Source organism: Acanthochromis polyacanthus, chromosome 6 (assembly GCF_021347895.1).
Source record: "Acanthochromis polyacanthus isolate Apoly-LR-REF ecotype Palm Island chromosome 6, KAUST_Apoly_ChrSc, whole genome shotgun sequence".
In the NCBI taxonomy this organism is placed as follows: Eukaryota; Metazoa; Chordata; class Actinopteri; family Pomacentridae; genus Acanthochromis; species Acanthochromis polyacanthus.
In genome coordinates this window covers 14,137,160-14,156,801 of record NC_067118.1, presented here as the reverse complement: position 1 = coordinate 14,156,801, position 19,642 = coordinate 14,137,160, and the positions used below count along the sequence as shown (strand labels likewise).

At 42.6% G+C, this 19,642-nt stretch overlaps 2 protein-coding genes across 3 annotated transcripts in view; both read right to left on the bottom strand.

Annotated features, from left to right (window-relative positions):
- LOC110971782 (sodium-coupled neutral amino acid transporter 3-like) overlaps nt 1-19,642 on the bottom strand; it is a 62,336-nt gene that overhangs the window by 19,316 nt on the left and 23,378 nt on the right. The window lies entirely within an intron of this gene.
- LOC127534372 (ADP-ribose glycohydrolase OARD1-like) lies at nt 14,589-18,698 on the bottom strand. The gene is given in 5 exon segments (XM_051949437.1): nt 14,589-14,799; nt 14,889-14,954; nt 14,956-14,999; nt 15,098-15,156; nt 15,243-18,698. Coding segments are annotated over 5 exon segments (480 nt in total). The 5' UTR covers nt 15,427-18,698; the 3' UTR covers nt 14,589-14,672.

Below are 19,642 nucleotides of genomic sequence, written 5' to 3'. Positions count from 1 at the left end.
AGATGCAGTTTGACAATGTTGCAAAGCAGTTTGGGATCATGATTTCAAACCATGAAAATGTATCTGACATGACTCAAGCAAAAATCATATTCACATTTGAGGTAATTAAGTTTTATTCATCTTATGTTGAGTTGTGCAGTTCCATTTGACGTAATTTTGTTCTAATGAAATAGCTGCAAATAACATCAGCTAATGTAACTGTTAATTGCTAATTCAGCGTGACATGACCTATCTACCCACACAGATATTGTAGCTAACATTATGTGGTCTAAAATGGTCAGATTTCTAAAATAAAAGCAAGGCCATATATCAATAAAATACTCAATGTCACTATGTCACTATCTAAACAGCATGGTTAGGGTTTTGGTTGATTGGTTTTGCAAGTAACAGTATATCAACACTGAAGGCCGCAGTGCCCAAGATAGGCAGATGCTGCTGTTCCAGTAAGAGGTGGAATTTGCAATAAATTTGATCATCTACATATTTCTATTATAATAAGCATGCCCAGTCGCTCTGTACATCAGTGAAAATGTCTTCAGTTTTAGGCAAAACTTTTTGGCCAGTCGAGGATCAGGGGTATCATGACAGTAGTAATCAACTTTCTTTGTTACTCAGATTCTCCGCTTTATACTCTGTGAGCGTTCATATAAATGGAAACATGTTGAATCTTCTTCCGCAAAAAATCGTGCTGCCCACTTCAGTCAACAGGTTGTTATAATGGAGAACTATGAGAATTAAAGCTGCAAGCAGTGATGGACGGGTCCTCGCATCCACGCTGGTTGGCGAATCCACGCACATCCACCAGGTGGCGCTGTGACTGAGAGTGTATGTCGGCCTCTGAATCGCATCTGGACTAGATTCTGATAACACATGTAAAGTTTCAGGCTGACTGGAAAATGTACAGGCTACTTATATTCCTGTCTATCCAACAGGTGGCGCCGTGACTGAGAGTGTATGTTGGCCTATAGATGTGATCAGGATTGGACTCTGATCACACATGTAAAGTTTGAGGCAGATTGGAGCATTCAGAGGATGGTTATACAGCAGCTGTTGTTTCATGGCGAAGCATCCAAAGTGTGATTGTCGCCATGGCCTCACCATTTGGCTTCTGGTTAAACTTTTGATAACTTTTCATCACCAAGTCCTGCTGTGTGGACTGACAAAATTTCAGGTCTCCTGGAATTATCCCCGAGGAGGTATTCATTCTCAAAAATGAGAAAAATCACCAAAAATCTCACAATTAATCCAAGATGGGCAACTTCCTGTTGGGTTTAGGGCATGGCTCCAAGAGGCTTTTTGGTGCATCCTGATATGCTCTATAAGCCTCCCAAATTTCATGGATGTAGGTGAAATGTGCTGGGGGGGCTGTTTGTTAAAAATACTGCAGGGGGCGATATAGCATTGCAGTGCCGAGATGCATACAGTGTTGTTCCTTGGGTCGATGGTGATGTGTGTGGTAATTTTTGTGAGCGCTAGAGTATTCCTAACCTGTCAGAAAGGACTTTGTTTTTCATGGCGATATTTGGTTGCTACGGCAACAGCATTACATGAAATGTCACAGCCTTCACAGTGTGGGATTATCAGAAGCTAAAGACTCGGCTGACCAATTTCCAGCATGATATCACCAAGTTTGGGGCCATAGTACCTAAAAATATAATGCCTTAAACTTACTGTTACCAACAGGTGGCGCTATGACTTTTTCAGAATTTATGAGTGTAGATGTGTTCAGACTGGACCTGGTGTCCAAGCATGTGAAGTTTGAGGCAGATAGGATCTTCTTCAGCTCTTCTTCGTTTGGAGAAAGATCTTGCAGCAGAAGATATAAACCGTTATATCTCTGGGCAGATGTTAGTTAGCCAACTGACTAAGGTCTCATCTGCACTAATCAGACCATAAACCCCATTTGGATGGCGGTATATGGGGCAAGATGTTATCACATGGTCTGCAGTCTGCTCCTCTGCACCACATTCACATGCCACAGAGGAGGCCATACCCCATTTATGCATAGTTGAGCGGAAAAGGCCAACACAAGTTCGAAGGCGGTTAAGCCTGACCCAAGCGGGTCTAGGAAAAGATATTCCAGGTGGTGATGTGCTGGCCTCTGCAATGAATCCAAAAAGTCTGGAAGAACTTTCTTTCCATTTCGTGTTCCATTTGCCATCCGCCCAGCTTGCTGCGTTACTGCCTGACTGATTTGCATCATTCAGCAGTTCCAGTGCAGCAGGGACAAATGGGTGTCTCGACTTGAGCTGCTGAAGTCCTCTAGGTGGAGGAGAATGGAGAGGCTCATGCAAAAGATGACCAGGTTCCAACACTCGGCAAGCCAATGGCGATTTTAGGGGGTGGCCTGGGGTGGCCGGGGCCACCCCTGAAATCTCATTGGCCACCCCTGCGGCCACCCCAGATCTGATAGGTAGTTGGTCACATGGGCGTGACGGACGCGGGGTACGCGTGGGACATGTCCCCCGCACTTTCCACATCTGTCCCCCGCACTTTTTTCAGCCGTTACAACAGCTTAAACCCGTTATTAGCATCTAGTAATGTGTATTCCCGAGCCGTCTTTGAATGCACCATGAGCGCATGCTAACGCAGGTGTTCCACAGGAGACGTGCTGCTGTGCTGAGCAGTGCTGAACGTGCGTCTGGAGTAATGTTTAGCAATCCAGCCAGAGCCAGCAAGAAGCAAAAAACTTTACAGTTTTTTCCAAACAAACCGTGTAAGTTGTGTGACCTTGTTGGATGCAAACAATGTTAGACTTGTTAGCTAAGTGATGACAAGGTAAAACGTGGCAATATATCAATATGTTAAGCTAGTTAACAATAATTCAAATGTTGTTGCCTCTGTTACATTACTGCTAATTAGTTTATTCTTGGAATAAACCCAGTCCTCTTTCATTTCTGGGCAGAAGATGTGCTCACAATTGCTCTCCATGTGTTTAAGTCTTTTGGTCCCAAAAGAGGAGAGTCAGGGAGGAGAAAAAAAGAATAGGCTATCTATGGTATAAAAGTGGTTAAATTTACAACTATTTTTACTGCTTCTCTTTCAAATTCTATCTCAGAATTTTGATTTTCAGATTTTTTAATGATTATTTCAATAACAAAGAGCAGAGTCAGACAGGAGATGGACCAGAGGCGGTGGCCAGCAGTAATGTTGACCATGCAGGGTCTGCAGAGGTGAAAAAAATATATATAAGTGGCTGAGAAAAAAATATGTATCTATGGGTTAAAGTAATTTTGAGGTTAAATTCTACTGCAATTTTTACTCTTCCTAATGCTATTTCAGAATTTTTCTTACCACATTTTTTATGTTTATTGCCATAACAGAAAGAGCAGAGTCAGGGAGGAGATGGATCAGAGGCCAGCAGCAGGGACAAGGATGTAGGATCTTTACAGGTAAGGAGAGATTATAACTTCCTGAGAATAAGATATCTATTGCAGGGAGAAACCAGGCAGTACTGATCATTTCATGTTCAGTGTTTGGCTCCTTTGGCTACTCGTCCAGTAGATGTTCAAGGGACATTGTTGTCAACTCAACTAGAGTCTGGCCACTAAACCTTTAGATTTTATAGTTTAAAGTTTTATACTTTATGGTGAAAGGAGCTTCACATGCTGGATAAGGAAACCGGTGAAATCTGTCGGAGGTATGGTAATGCAATGTTTGTTTATATCGTAGTTTCCTCTGAATGTGTAGAAAAACTTCATCTAGCACTAAGTATCAGCTAAAAGAGTAAGATGAACTACACTGCAGTGGCTGCACTAGCTAGAGTAAGTTTAGCTGCCTCAAACCAAGTTAAGAATTGAACGTTAGTTTTCTTTTTTTCCCCCTGATATTGCCAGTGTCTCCCCGCAGAGGAAATTATAAACAGAAATGGACATGTGGTGTTAAATGTGCGTGCTATAATATCCTGCTTCCTTATTGATGCTTTTATTTTGCCGTGTCGGTGCCGCCATCAAGTAGACTACATGTAGCAGAAACCATAGACATATACGTAGACGCCTCATTGACTGCGGCTGCCCACTCGAGCGATGTGCCTGCAGCGCCGCCATCTTGCTTCGGGGCCAGCCGAGGCAGCGGTGCATAGACATCTATGGAGGAGAGAGGTACTGCTGAATCTAAAAGTGGAATTATTCGCCGAATTTTGAACCGATTGCCAAACTGTTTGATTTTTAGAAACATCACACGTGTAGCTACTATACAAAGTGCTCGGATATTTTTTTACAATGCTGGTTTTGCCACGCAACACTTAGATGCCGGACTTCTGTTCAGCCTATGGATGCTCTAATGAGCGCTGTAAGGAAACAAGAGCTCGTGGGATTACTTTTCACATGTAAGATGTATGTAAGGAATTGTTAGCAGGTTGTCATAGCTGGAGTGAAATAAACGCCGAGAAGACGGATAGAACCCCTCAGCTCCGTGTCTGGCTTCTACCCATGATCTAACAGCCCTCTGCATCATCCTGTGTATTACACAGCTGATTACCGGTAAAATAACTAATCTGAGACAATTTTTTGTTTAAAATTCGGTGTTATGAATCTAGCGTTCCTAGCAACTTACTGCAGTAATTGGTACAAGATGGCGCTTCAGTTAGTAAAGCAACAATACAGGTGACACAGTTGATGAGCTGATGACTGACGTTATTCTACAGGATGAGTTGAGAGCAGTTAAATTTTGCTAATCTAATCTAATTTGTGAAGAGATGAGGACTTTAATCCAAGGAAATGGCTCTTAGAAAATTTGTACCCTATCCTGAACATATTTTACTGATTTAGAGTAGTTAAAATAACCAGATATAATTGAGGACTGTAATAATGGGAAATGGAATTTAAAAATAAACCAGAATAGACACCTTTATTCAACACTTATGAGACAGGAAATCATGGGAGAAAGAGGGGATGTCACATGCAGCAAAGTACTGGGGTTTGAACTGTGGTCGGCTACGTACATGGCATTAAACTCCGCTATGCCATAGCCACCCCACACTAGCTTTGTGTCCCATCAAGGTCACCCCGGTAAAAACGTCCTGGATACGCCACTGCGGCAAGCCAGAGACAATGTGGCTCTCTTGTGGCGAAGCTCAGATGGTCGGATGCCGGAAAGTATATGTAAGTCGACCGTTGGTGTGGGACGAAGACATCCAGTCACTAAATGCAAAGCATCATTGATCGGCTTATCTACGAGACGAGTGTGAGCACTGCGACACCAAGCTGGTGTACAGTACTCAGCGGCAGAATGGACCAGAGCTAGGGTGGCTGTGCGGAGTGTCTTACCGCCAGCACCCCAGCTTGAACCAGCCAATCGCCTCAAAAGCCTGACGCGTGTTGTAAGCTTTTTGCGCAGTGACTCTAAGTGTTGGCGGTACGTGAGTGCTCTGTCCAATTTAATGCCGAGATATATAGGCTCAGTAGAAAATGGCAAAGAGCGTCCATCAACAGTTACGTTAAGCGCTCGTTTTGCCTCCCTGTTGTACAGATGGAAGGCTGCCGTTACTGTTTTTGTTACACTGAGCTTCAACTTCCATTTCCGGAGGAAGTTCGATAATGTCGCCATGTCCAGTGTGAGTGCCCCCTCTAACGCCTGCCAATCCCCAGTTGAGTGCACAATTGCCAAGTCATCTGCGTAGGCAAATTTCTTAGCGGTAAGTGCTGGCAGGTCGTGGGTGTTGATGTTAAACAAGAGAGGGGCCAGGACTGATCCTTGCGGGACACCATTGCGAAGACGTCGCAACCTGCTGTTTGTGCCATTACTGGTAGTGAGGGTGAAACTGCGATTTCGGACAAGTTCCATGATCATAGAGACCATGTGCCTGTCGGGCAGTAGGCGCAAAAGCTTGCAGGTGAGGCCATGGTGCCATACGGTATCGTAGGCTGCTGTGAGATCAACAAACACAGCACCTGCTTTTTTCCCTTGCCGAGAAGCTGTCCTCAATTTCTTGAGTCAAAAGAGTGACTTGATCTACGGTTGATCTACCGTGTAGAAATCCAGCTTGTTCCTGAGGGAGAAGTGGGTCGATAGTGGGTTCGATGCGGGCATAGATAAGTCTTTCCATGATCTTAAAGGGGATACACAGAAGAGAGATTGGTCTATAACTCTTTGGATCCCCTAGAGGCTTTGTCGGCTTTGGAATGGCGACTACTAACGCTTTCCTGCAGATTTTGGGAATTTTGAGTGTGTGCAGGCAGGAAGACAGAAACTTGTTCAACCAGGACTTTAGAGCAGCTATGGCATGGATAATGAGCTCTGGGCAGATGGAGTCAGGCCCGGGGCTTTTCCAGACTTCAGTAGCTGGAGAGCATTAATAAACTCCTCCGGAGTGAAGTCTTCGGAGATAGTTTCACCAGGGGGCGTAGGAATTTTCCACATTGCGATTGTCTGGATCTGCCCTTTAGGTTATTAATGATATTCCATCCCAGCCGGCTAGAGTGCGTAAAGTCGATGGAGTTGACAGCTTCTGACCAGCGTTCTTTCCGCTTTTCGTCCAGACGAGCATGCAGAGCAGAGGCAGCATTGCTTGATTCCTCACCCTGTGGTGCCCGTAGAAAAGCCTGGTAGAGGTCTTCGCACTCTGCATCCCAGCGTGGTCTGTAGTTGTTTCTTGAATACCAGTCATAGCCATCAACCAAAATGAAATATATTTCATTTCAGCCCGATCTCACGAGGATTCGTGAAACTGTTACGTAAATTTTTGTTTCGGTTTCGTGCGCACCAACACGATTTCGTCATGTTTTTCGTGCCGCTCACCACGAAATGCGCACCAATGTATTTTAAACGGCGGACTTTTCGTGCCACCCAGAACGTATTTCAAACGAATGTGTGTATTATATTTTTAATGTAAAACCATGGCGAATCCAACGCTATATTTTGCATGACATCGTCCCTAACCATAACCCTAACCATAACCCTAACCATAACCTAACCATAACCTAACCATAACCCGGTGGTACACTTACCAATTAGCATAGGAATTTCAAGAATGTCCGGCGGCCGGCGGCCGCAAACGCGATCACACAAGCAGTATACGCCGATGGACAGCTTAGATCGTCATGAATCCGCTGGTATAAACCACTTTCAGCTGTGATTACCACAGCGGGTTTCGTTGTGAGCAACACGAAAAACATTTCGTGGTGAGCGGCACGAAAAACATGACGAAATCGTGTTGGTGCGCACGAAAAAGAAACAAAAAATTTACGTAACAGTTTCACGAATCCCCGTGAGACCGTGTTGTTCATTTTGGTTGATGGCCATGACTGGTATTTATATTGTAAGTGACAATTTTGTGGTATTTTCTAAGATTCACAAGCGTCATGGTACTTGTGTCCAAACTTATGGCCATGGCTGTAGATGACTTTAACTATCATATCTCTTCAGCTGAGATATGAATAGTTAAATTTTCATGGCAAAACATCAAAATTCGCCGCACCGCCACAGACACACCCTTTGATGACAAGTCACCATTTTCACTGTGCTTCACCATCAACATGTTCAGCCTGTTGTCACCACATTTGAGGTGAATATGATCAACCAGGTAAGAATAGGGCATGAAAGTGTAAACAATGTATATTTCATTTCATTTCATTTATTATTTTATTTGAATGGGACAGTGTATATTAATGAACATACAACAATGTAAATATGCCAGATTTAGCTCAAGGCTAATTTCCATCTGTTGTCCCATGGGGTAAAAGACATACCACCAAAACAAGAACATACAGGACATTAAGCAAAAAAACAAGACAGGACAAAGATACAATATAAAAACTAAACTAAACATTCAACCACAACCTACACTTTCCCTCTCACTCATACACACATCATCCTATCATTTTAAAACTGACATGCTCTTGTAACTTTCTGAATGACTCTCTAATGGTCACAAGAGTGTTGCTGTAAAAGCCATTCTTTAAGTTGCCTCTTAAAAGAGACATAGGTGGTACTTTCTCTAACTGTCATCGGTAGATCGTTCCAACTGGAGCAGCCCTTAATGGATAGTACATTTTTTGAGAATTCACAACCATGATATTGCACTTCACAGTCCCCCCTTACTGTGGAGCGAGTGTTCTTTAAGCTGGACTTTTGTTTAATAAATCCATTAAGTGGTGGCGGGGCTAAGCCGTTCAGAACTCTATATATGAGACAATTATTTTTAAAGATTTTAAAACTTTCAAATGTTAAAAATTTGTATTTCTCTATTAGAACACATATATGAAATGACTGGGGTTTTTGATCAAGTATCTTAATAGCTTTTTTAAAAAGCTGCTCTGTTGGTTTAAGTGCAATAACACCAGCAAAGGACCAGACTGTGAAACAGTATTCAATGTGAGAAAATATCATACAGTGAAGGTAAGACTTAGCTGCCTCTGTAGTGATGAATGGTCTGATTTGTTTAAAGTTTTGTAAATTAAATCTGATGGTATTTGCAACCTTTTTCATATGTTTTTTGAATGTGAGGTTGGAATCTAATATGACCCCAAGATATTTAAAATGGGTTACTAATTCCAACTTCTCTCCATTCAGAAATACATTAGATCGGTCTTGTTTTACTTTTTTGTTTACTGAATATCATACAGATGATTATCTTTTTGGAATTCAGCAAATACAATTTTGCCTAAGCCAGAGATGTACTCTGTTAAGACCTTCTGTAAGATTTGCAGTGATGGTCTGGATATTTATACCATAAGTGAACAACACAGCATCATCAGCATACATCAACATATCAAGCTCAGGGCAAACATCTGGTAAATCATTGATGTATAACGAAAAAAGTAAAGGACCTATTACGGAACCTTGAGGGACACCAACATCACTGCTGAGGCACTGGGACTGTACTCCCTTTATATGAACACACGGTTTCCTGTTAGCTAGATAGGATTGAAACCAAGCAAGTGAATCTGCGGAAAAGTTAAAGTGTGTTAATTTGCTTAATAGAATACGATGGTTAACTGTGTCAAACGCTTTTTTTAGATCTAAGAATACAGCACCGACATATGTATTTTTTTTCTTAACATAAACTTTATTTTCTCTATAAAAAATAGTTTGCTGTCTCTGTGGAATGGTTTTTTCGAAAACCAAACTGCATTCTGTGAAGTGAAGTAGGTCCTTGGTCGAGATGTTCAATTAACTGATTTACTATCCACTTTTCAGTGACTTTAGAGATTGCTGGCAATATGCTAATTGGTCGATAATTTGAGATTTGCATTTTACTCCCTGATTTAAATACAGGGGTTTCCACGCAGACGGAACTGTTTTTTGATTGATAGATTGATTAACTAAAAGAGTAATAGGTTGTAGCAGTGCCTCAGCATGAGTTCTTAAAAAGTTAATGTCAATACCATTTACGTCCCTGGCTTTAGACTTTTTCAGGGTAGAGATGATTTTTGCTACCTCAGTCTCTGTTATATTCTGCAGCTCGAAGATGGGGTTCACAATATTTAATGATTGAGGTAAGTAGCTAGATATTGGAAACAACTTTGTTATTTCAGAAATGCTATCAACAAAATAATTATTGAAAGCATTGGTTAAAACTAAGGGATCACAGATCAATTTATTATTTATCTCTATTTCAAGAGGAGCAGTCTCTGATTCAACATTTTTTCCCAGAAGTTTATTTAAGATTTGCCACGTTTTCTTTTCATTTCCTTTTGTACTTTCTATGATATTTATAAAGAATTTTGCTTTTGCCTTTCTTAAGGCTTGTGTAACTTTATTGCGAGCTTGTGTAAATCTTTGTCGATCAGTAGACAGTCTTGATTTTAAATATTTTTTAAGTAATAGGTCTCTTGTTTTTAGTAGACTTCTGCAATTTTGATCTTGTGATATCTGATCTGTTACATGTATTACTTAATAAGTTAGTAGACTGGAATCTGTTTTGTTTGTTCTAGTATTTGAAAGGAGATGCAGTGTTTGCTCTGGTGCCTCTGACCACAGATGGAACCTGCATTATATCCTACCCATGCCATGGGAAAGTGTTCTCCTGTTTACAGAGCCCTGCTGGAGGTGTTTTTATGAGGGTTCTTCTGTCCAAAATACTGATTTAGGGATTCTTCAGCTGTTGTAGACATGGGGGGTTTGTTTGGGGATGCTCTCTGCTTTCCCCATATGGTAGGCAATAAAGAACCATTTGTTTTAACCCCTCCTATATGTTGAAAACCTATAAAACCTGATTGCTGGTCATTGTCAAGCAAGGAGGATTCAACTGGCCGGCTCCTTCCAGGCAGGTTCTGTCTGTACTGATGCTGCTCTTTCTTTTAATAAAATACTTTTAAAGAAAGTCAGTGTCACGGACATTTTCTCCTTCACCTGCACATCATGGACACCAGAGAGAGGAACAACGACAATCTAACCATGGTAAATTTCCTTTCTGTGGTTTACGACTCCCCTTCCATGAGAAGGATGACATCACTTCTTTTAATTTACTTACAAAAGATTTGCTACTGCTTTCAATATCAGATGATAATGCTTCCTTCCATGAAATCAATTTTAGGGCATCATTGACATTTTGAAACACATTTCTAGGTATGTATTCTGTTAAAGAGGAGTCACCATGTGATTTTATGTATCTCTGTTTAGAAAGTTTACGATTAAATAGAATTATATTATGATCCGAAATCCCTGTCAGAAAATTAAAAGTTTTCGTTATTCTATCACATTTATTTGAAATAAGGTCTATTCTGGTCTGGGTGGTTGATGTTATCCTGGTCGGCTTTTCAACCAATTGTTCTAAATTGAAGTAATCTGCAATTTTTTTTAGATTTTGACTGTCCTTTTTATCGTCCCAGTTGACATTAAAATCACCAATGATGATGATTTCTTTGTTTTGATCAAGTGTTTTTAACAATTTTTTCAGCTGTGGGTAGCACTCTACTTTAACCTTAGGGTGTCTACAGCCATGGCCATAAGTTTGGACACAAGTACTGTCACTTACAATACTGGTATTTATATTGTAAGTGACAATTTTGTGGTATTTTCTAAGATTCACAAGCATCATGGTACTTGTGTCCAAACTTATGGCCATGGCTGTATGTCCGCACAACAGTCCCGTCAGCTTGCAACTGGCATCCCACACCATTCTGGACTGGTTAAGTGTTTGAAATAGTTTGATTCTATTGTGTTTTTTTAGAATTGGGTTTCTGTGTTTTACCTTAAAAGTGTTCAAATCTTGAACAATTTCCTGATCCAGAGAATGTTTCTATTTTAGTAATGTAGAGTTGCTCAAAGTTGAAGCGATCTCCTTAGCAGTAGACTCAGCGTGAGCTGCTAACTGGCCACCGCCGTGTTGAGGCTCAAGCTCGGGGGTAGTCCTCCACAACGCCGCCCGGTCCTGGGGCACACCTCCACAGGAACCGCTGGCAAATACGAGCAGCTGGGATGGGCACTGGGCTGAGACAGCCTCTCCACTGCTGGAAGTAAGGCAACATGCCCGACTCCGTGTGGCTCCGATGGTAAAACCCTCGGTGGTATTAGTCCCCCGAAGACTGGCGCTCCTCCACCTTGCGCCGCTGTTAGCCATGGTAGTCCACGGACACCTGCCTCATTCCCAGGCGGGTCCAGGGATGTTGTTCGCCGCTCTGGTGATGCTGGCCCCGGGTTTAGCTCAACGTCGCCGGCCAGCAATAGCACCACAGCACAGCTTAACAGCCCCGTGAGAGAGTAATATGGGACACCTTTCGTCAAATTTTGACAGGTCCCAATCAGAAGCTGCCACGTCATAAGGGGGCGGGGCTAAGGCGGGACTTAGCGGGTCCCATCCAATCAGAAGCTGCCACGTCATAAGGCGGGCTATGATATGGGATCCAATGAGAGACGGCCACATCATAGAGACCCTCCCCCATCAGCCATTTTTGTAGTTTTTATTTTTTAATAAAAGGAAATGACAAATTTAAAAATGCTGGAAAGGATAGTTTCAAAAATGATTTATAGCAGGCATAATAATAATAAAGGGTCATCCAATGAGGTGTGAGGGGAAGGGCGAATGAGAACCAATGAGAAGAGAAGGTGGGGTCTTCTTTATATATAAATGGCAGTAGGCCTTTCTGTAGGCCGCAAAGTGGAATAGAACTCACCATGGCTCAGAAAATGTTGGACGTCTGGGGGTACGCGGTTCCCCGGCCCGGCGGCAGCAAATCTCGGGCCCTGCCGCGTCCGGAGCCGGCGGTCATCAGCGAGACGCCCATCACCATCTTCCGCGAGACGCCCTCGATACTGCGGGCCCCTAGGAGATCCATGATGTACCTCCACCGGACCCAGCTGCCTCCGGCCGAGTCTCTGGAGGAGGAACGGCCTCTCAAGGCCTACGGAATGCCGGGCTCCTGGGGCTGGGTTTTCAAGTACAAGACCGGAGAGCTCTGCTTCTACCCGCTGGAGGAGGGAGAAATGTGGAGGCCTCTATCCGTCTCTGCCACGTTGACCTCCCATCGACTGGAGCGTGCTGAAGATGGTCATGCAGCAGCATCTCCGAGAGACTTCTCAGGAAAATACAGCCGAGCCTGTACCCTCTAAACGGGCAAAGTTGGAAAACCTCCCCGCTAGTACAGAGGTGCTCCTGAAACGAACGGTCTTCAGTGCGGTATGGCAATCCAAAGTTGTGGGGTCTGGCAGATGGTACTTCAGAACCACCCTCCGATCAATGGGGAAGAAGAAGGCCGCAGAGTTCTTTGTTTTGGAGAGTTACAACGCTGACTGTGGGGTATTTCATACTGTCCTGGTCTTACCGCTGGCTGCATGGATTGAGTGGATGGAGAAGGCCGCAGAAAAGATCACCACTGTCTTTTCTAATTGCCGGAGTTGGAGGGGATACTTTATCCGTCAAAAAAACTTTAACATTCTAAGATCACGCCCTCTACTTCACAGCCACGCCTCTTTTTCCGTCATCGCTTCATCACCGCCCACCCCTATGCTTTATAAAGATGGTCGGTTGAACCGACGATCACAGAGCCTCTCAACCTGCCTACTGATCAACATGAGCCAGGTCAACCAGCAGCCCAAAAAATGCTTGACAACCACCGCTGCTCCGCCAGAGTGGTATCCGTGTCGCAGAAAGCTCTTTGGTTCTGCTGACTCGTCGCAGGAGGATTTGATGCAGTTTGACTGCTCTCCGGAACTCAGCATGCCGACCCTCTTTGCGGACTGTTCTGAGCCGACTCCTCCCGGATTCCCGGCAGCAGAAGGCTCAGCAGAAGCCCCAGCAGCAGAAGTCCCAGCACCACCACCGCCATCGCCAGCCTCTCCAGAAGCGGTACCCCCAGAGGCAGCGGCGGAAGCTGCACCACCTTCACCAACACCAGAGGATGAGGTGGATGGTTGGGTGTCATCGATGCTCATCAGCAGCATCAAAACGGTTGTGTTTCATCTGCTGAACATCATCCTCTGCAGTTACCGGCGCGAGCAGTGCTACGGCTGTCAGGTCGACCATCCCAGTCAGAGACAGCACGAGTGTCTGGAGAAGTTGGACAATGATTACTTTCAGCTCCACTTTCACAGGCTGATGGGGAGGCTTTTCACCCCTCGTTTCATCCCGACCATTCTACACCTTCTGAACATCCGCAGAATCTCAGCCGATGATGCCCGAGTTCAAGCTGTGGCGGAGACTCTGCTGTATGAGCTGAAAGCAACGAAAGAGTTCAGACTTCCCATCAGTGAGATGTACGACGACCTGATTGGGGAGGATGTGGTGAAAATTGGGCAACTGCGGATGGTGACTGCATTCTGGTGGGGTAGCAGCTGTTGATCATGGGAAATGTGTGGACAACACCCGAGACGGCCGACTTGTGCTGGATAAATCTTTTGGATCAAGCAATTAAAAACAGACTTTCAACATGTACAGACACTATAACCGGTACCAGAAGTGTGGAAGTTAAAAGACTAGAAAACATTTTCAACATGGTGCGGGCACACTCTGCGCATACACCCTGGGAAATAATTGTACAAACCACTGCAAGAATTAATGGACCTGTGTCAGAAACTTTTAGAAAAATAATTCAAGATTGGACTATGGACTCTTTTCAAGTGAAATCTTCTCATTTATTCTCTTTGTACGCTTTGTTTATTGATGTGATATGTTACCGTTTGCAAGACAACTTACCCTTGAATATCTTGTTGGAACTGAACACATTACAATGTGACATGGAACGTGCTTTTGATGCGTCTCTGTTAGATCAAGCTTTACAGATGATACGAGCCTGATCAGTTTGAAGTGTTTTCTACTCTGTTGATGTATCCTTAAATATTTTCTGCTGTGTTGATGTATCCTGATAATTTGTTTTTTATTGTTTGTCAATAAAAAGAAAGAGAAATAATGAATCTTTATTTTAAATGTGTGCATTTCCTGGTTCTTTTCCAAAAACTTGAGAGAAACCCGCGAGCAATGTGTCTGGCAGACGCATCATGAAAAAGCTTTACAATCCACCCTCACACATGAACAAATGAAAGGTGTGAGAACATATGCCGGCTCTGCCTCCAATAATATATGTATCATACACATATCACTAATGTGGGACAAATAAAGAATATCGCTGTCAAAACAAGCAGACTCACCGAGCGGGTTCCGTGGGGAATGGCTAACACTTGTTGACCCAGAACACAATAAAGACAGTTCATACAGTACATCTCTTTATTGTAGATAGGTAGCCAATATTAGTTTCCTAGCATTGGCAAGCAACATCTGGACAATCCATTGGTAGCTAGTTCACAGATGCTGCTGTCCAAGGAAGGCTGTATATTGTGATGGTAATGCCAGTGCCCATAAAGACCCGTTCCAATATCTTGGCTACCTCGGTCCACTCCAGTTGATCCAAGCCGCAGCCAATACTGTGAGAACACGCAGCAAGAGAGGACAGACAATCAGCCATTATCACCGTTGATACTATCATACCAGGGATACCACATCGTTCACATACCGAGGCATCGACAGCTTGTGTACTTCATTCCGTATACAATGTGACCTCAAATCCTCAAGGCTGTAGTAGACTGGTATATGTGGGTTTATGAAAGGCTCTTTGTTTTGTAACCTGGAACAAGAGACGTGTATGTAGAGGTTTTGCTCGCACAATTCAACATAGCCACATAACAAGCACGACGGATTAAGGTGGGTGCAGTTGGCGCATACTAGATAGTAGATGAAACGGCCTTCTCTCAGTAGCACAGCACATTGACCAGGCGCCTTCCCTGTACGAGACACACATGGAGAGCTTCAACAACCCAAACTCTTGGAGGGGCAGGGGAGGTGAATTCTGCTTACCCTTCTTACTCACTCTGTTTCAGTAGCTCGGAAACACCTTGAAACTTCTGTTTAAACAGCACCGCTATGCCCGCTCCCATGCGACAGTCCGCACTAATACAGTGCGCCAGCGCCTCATCGTTGGGACAGTCGAAGAGATTGCCGGTGACTTGTTTTAGCAGCTCAGGCTTCACTTGATGACTACGTCTGTCAGCCATAAATGCAACTAAATTATTCCAGCTTACAAGTGGTTCACAGGCTTTCCTCCGAGAGTACCAAGCTCCTCAACTGAAGTGTAAATGAAGTCTTCAAAAAATCACCAAGAGAAGTCAGCATTCGAAGGGCAGCAGGATTTATTTGTCAACCAAAAAAACAATAAATCCAGGAGTAATTCTTAGCAGTGATAACACAAGAAGAACTGAAGATACTGAGCTGTGCACCATTTTTTATGCTGTGAGTGTCGGTCATTTTTCCACGCCTATAGGGCGTGTGATAGGAGTGGCAGTTTTGACACGGTTAAACTTTTCTCAATCTGTTGGTCAGATCATAACATCAGGTTATCATATTTCACCCCGGAACAGTTTACAGAAGACATGCGCATTAAGTGATCATCAGGCCATCTTTTACAGAGAACATGTCCACACATGTTCAAACTTTTTGCTCCACATCTTACCCTCTTTATTTTGTGATAGATTTCATACATATTATACCATTATGTATTTTATACGTATGTTTCACATCTGGTTTTACTGTTATTAGACTGAAGAATCTAATAGCATTTACCATAATAATAATATCATCTTTTACTTATAGCACATCGTGTCCAAAAATAATACACTACAATACTCCGAGAGGCTCTGTATGGTGGCAGGACATGCGCCGTGAGGTTGTGGTACGCTGTAAAAATTGGCCCGAGACATTTAACAGCTAGGTAGAAGGTGTTGAAAAACTTATTTTAAAAAAAAAACAGACTCCAAACTATTCCCTATCTGGAACCAGCAACATGCTGTTTCTCTCAGTTTCACCAAATGCCTCTCTACCTGTCTGTTTCATACATTTTTACTGAGTGCTTTTAAACATTTGTTCTTTCTTTTTGCTTAGCACAGTTTAAGGTGTGTTTCAAGAATGGTAACTACATGAATGTGTTGTTGCCCGATTGCAAGTTGGACTCTCAAGTCAAACTTGACATTTTCCTCCTCTGTTGTTTCAACTTAATCTATTTGATGGTGAGACGCAGTAGGCAAACGTGTAGATGTTATGTTGGTAAACACGCCATCTACACAGGCCTAAACACAGGAGGTAAAGCAAAAAAAAAACAAAAAAAACCCCTCTATTACCTGTTTTTGGTCAGCACCTAATCCTTCGAGAGTTAATTTGTATCTCTGTGACAATTTGGCATGCATTGTTGAGCTTTTCTTTTCAGTTCTTGTTTGAAAGTGCATTTTATGTTACGACTGATTATCTTAGGAGTCCTCTCCTCACAAGTTCTTCCCTATGCCATCTCCTGTGCTGTCACCTTCAGTGTTCAGTGTGTGTTGTGTAGTGTGACTCTGATGAGTTGTAGCCCTCCCCATGTCTAAACTGACCTGCTGAATCCTGCTCTGCCCTTTACTCCCAAAGTCCCTGCTGCGCACTTAGCACAAGTTCTGTTCAGTGGTGGCGAGCCCATCTTTTTTTGCCTTTTCTCACCAGAAATTAGAATTTCTTTTTATTCAAGTGAAATTGTTAAAGGGCACAATGGTGTTTACTCAGACATAATGTCATGAGTGCACAAGTCCAGATTGTAAAGGCAAGTTGTACATGGGATGAATGCTCAAGCGTCTTTCCAAATTCCATGTTCTGTCTTCATCTAGAACAAAAAAGATGAGGGATGGTGGTTCAAACTTGCTGTTCAGATGTTTAAAAGAAGGCAAAAACACATGTACATGTAGGTTTGGGAACATGTCTCGAGGTTCGGTCAGGGTAGCCCCCTGCCTGTCCTCTGTGAGCTCTCACCATCCTGACTTCCCTCTTTTAGTATGCAAGCCTCGCTGAGTGTGCAGTGTAGCACCGGGTGCACTCGACTTCTCAGTGGGCTGTGTGATTATGTAAAATGATCAGTCGTGGCATTTTCTGAAAGAACACTGGGAGATATTTGATACTTTTCGTCCTGCTCATGTTTATGTGCATTACCAGTTTGTCGGACACTGAATGTTGTACAATACATGCAGCTTCATGTTTAAAGCAATCCTTAAAGGAAAATCTTTTGCATTTTTGATTTCAAAACATGTCAATTTTTAAATGTACAGAAAGTAAAGTGAAGTAAAGATTGAACTTTACATCAGATGGAGTGTTTTATTTTATTTTTTACAAATATCCGTACATTTAGTTTACCTCTGTGTCACTGAACCATTAAACTTAGCATGTAGAGAATACGGCTTGCTTTGCGGGAAAAGTCCTGAATTTAATTTTAATCAAGACATTTTTTTTTGCTAAAAGTTAAGCCATTTTACTTGGAAGAATTGCTATTTGTGCCAAAGATGTATTTAGAATGTTTTAAGACATCTTTGTTATCTGTCAGGCTGTATGCTATTGCAAAGTTTAAGACAGTTATATCAAATTTCTGAAACAAAGTTTTAAAGTTAAAAACATCTTGCATGCTTGTTTGTTTTTATTCTTCTTTTCTGTCCGACATGATGCTGAAGATGTGGGACTAATCAGAGAACAGAAGAATGGCACGGTGAAATTACACTGAAATGCTAGGAGTGTACGAGGAATAGATTCACCTTAGTGATTGTAATAGTATTGAAAGCAGACGTACAAATGCAGTATTTATTCTCTCTGTGAGAGTTGGAGACGTGTAATGTCCATTCATTGTATTTTGTAATTTGCCTAATAACAGTAATTGTCACAATAGCCCTTTCCAGATGTTTGTGAAAGAGTAGCCTGTTATTTTTTTGTCCTATAGCCCACAGTTGATAACAGTTACATTTTATAAAATGAGATTTTATGTTGGATCGATTGCATTTGATGGTTCTCTGTAGGCTTTTAAAGGAAGAAAACATAAGCTTTAGAAACTTTATATGTAAACCACCCCTGAATGTATAACTTAGTGTTTTCTCCATTTACCCTTCAAAGAATGAAGGAGCAGCAAATGTATTAATATGTAGAAAACTGCTAAACATAATATGCCACAATATATTTACCCATATTTAAGACAAAGTTGTGTTGGCCCATACTTTAGAGGCAACTGCTGAATGATAACTGACTGTAAGCCTCCGGTTAAACAAGCCAGATTCAGACTTCTCACCTGTTTTAGGTACACACGTGGACAAAATTGTTGGTACCCCTCAGTTAAAGAAGGAAAAACCCACAATTCTCACTGAAATCACTTGAAACTCACAAAAGTAACAATAAATAAAAATTTATTGAAAATTAAATAATCAAAATCAGCCATCACTTTTGAATTGTTGATGAACATAATTATTTAAAAAAACAAACTAATGAAATAGGGCTGGACAAAAATGATGGTACCCATAACTTAATATTTTGTTGCACAACCTTTTGAGGCAATCACTGCAATCAACAGGTATTTTGGCCCACTCCTCATGAGCAAACAGCTCCAGTTGTCTCAGGGGCCGTTTATAGGAGGACCATCCTAACAGAAAACGCAAAAGTGGCGTCTTGTCATTTCACGTTTAGACGAGCGGTTTTGAAGGAAATCTGCGTATATACGGTGACTCTATAGTGTGTGGAATTCGATTGGATATGCATGCCAGGCAGCTGGGTGGCGCTGTGATAAAACTCTGCCATGTCTACGCGCATGCTTACTATCTCCCTTTTCGGATCTCCGCCGCGGTAAATGTTCATGAATGGAATCTGTACAGATTCTGTACGTTTGTTGGTACGACTCCTGTAGTGTACATAGAGCTGCCAGAGTTGCTTGAAGGTACAAAGGATGGAAATAATCACACATCTTTGTTTACGTCCTTGTACCGGCCGGCAAACCAAAGCACGTATGTGACGTAATCGCGTACGCGACGTGGTCAGATCTCGGCAAAGTTTTGCGTTTTGCTGTTTAGACGGAAACGTAAAGGGGGAGCGTTTTCTACTTTTCCACTCTGGAGGCCGGTTTCAAATTTTTGCGTTTTCAAGCCCCCAAAACGCCGTCCTCGTATAAACGGTAGGGTGTTTTGTTGAAATATTTTGCCGTTTTCACCTGCAAGCGTCCTCGTGTAAACGGCCCCTCAGGTTTGATGGGTGTCTTCTCCAAATGGCATGTTTCAGCTCCTTCCACATATGTTCAATGAGATTCAGATCTGGGCTCATAGAAGGCCACTTTAGAATAGTCCAACGCTTTTCTCTCAGCCATTCTTGGGTGTTTTTGGCTGTGTGTTTTGGATCGTTGTCCTGTTGGAAGACCCATGACCTGCGACTGAGACCAAGCTTTCTGAC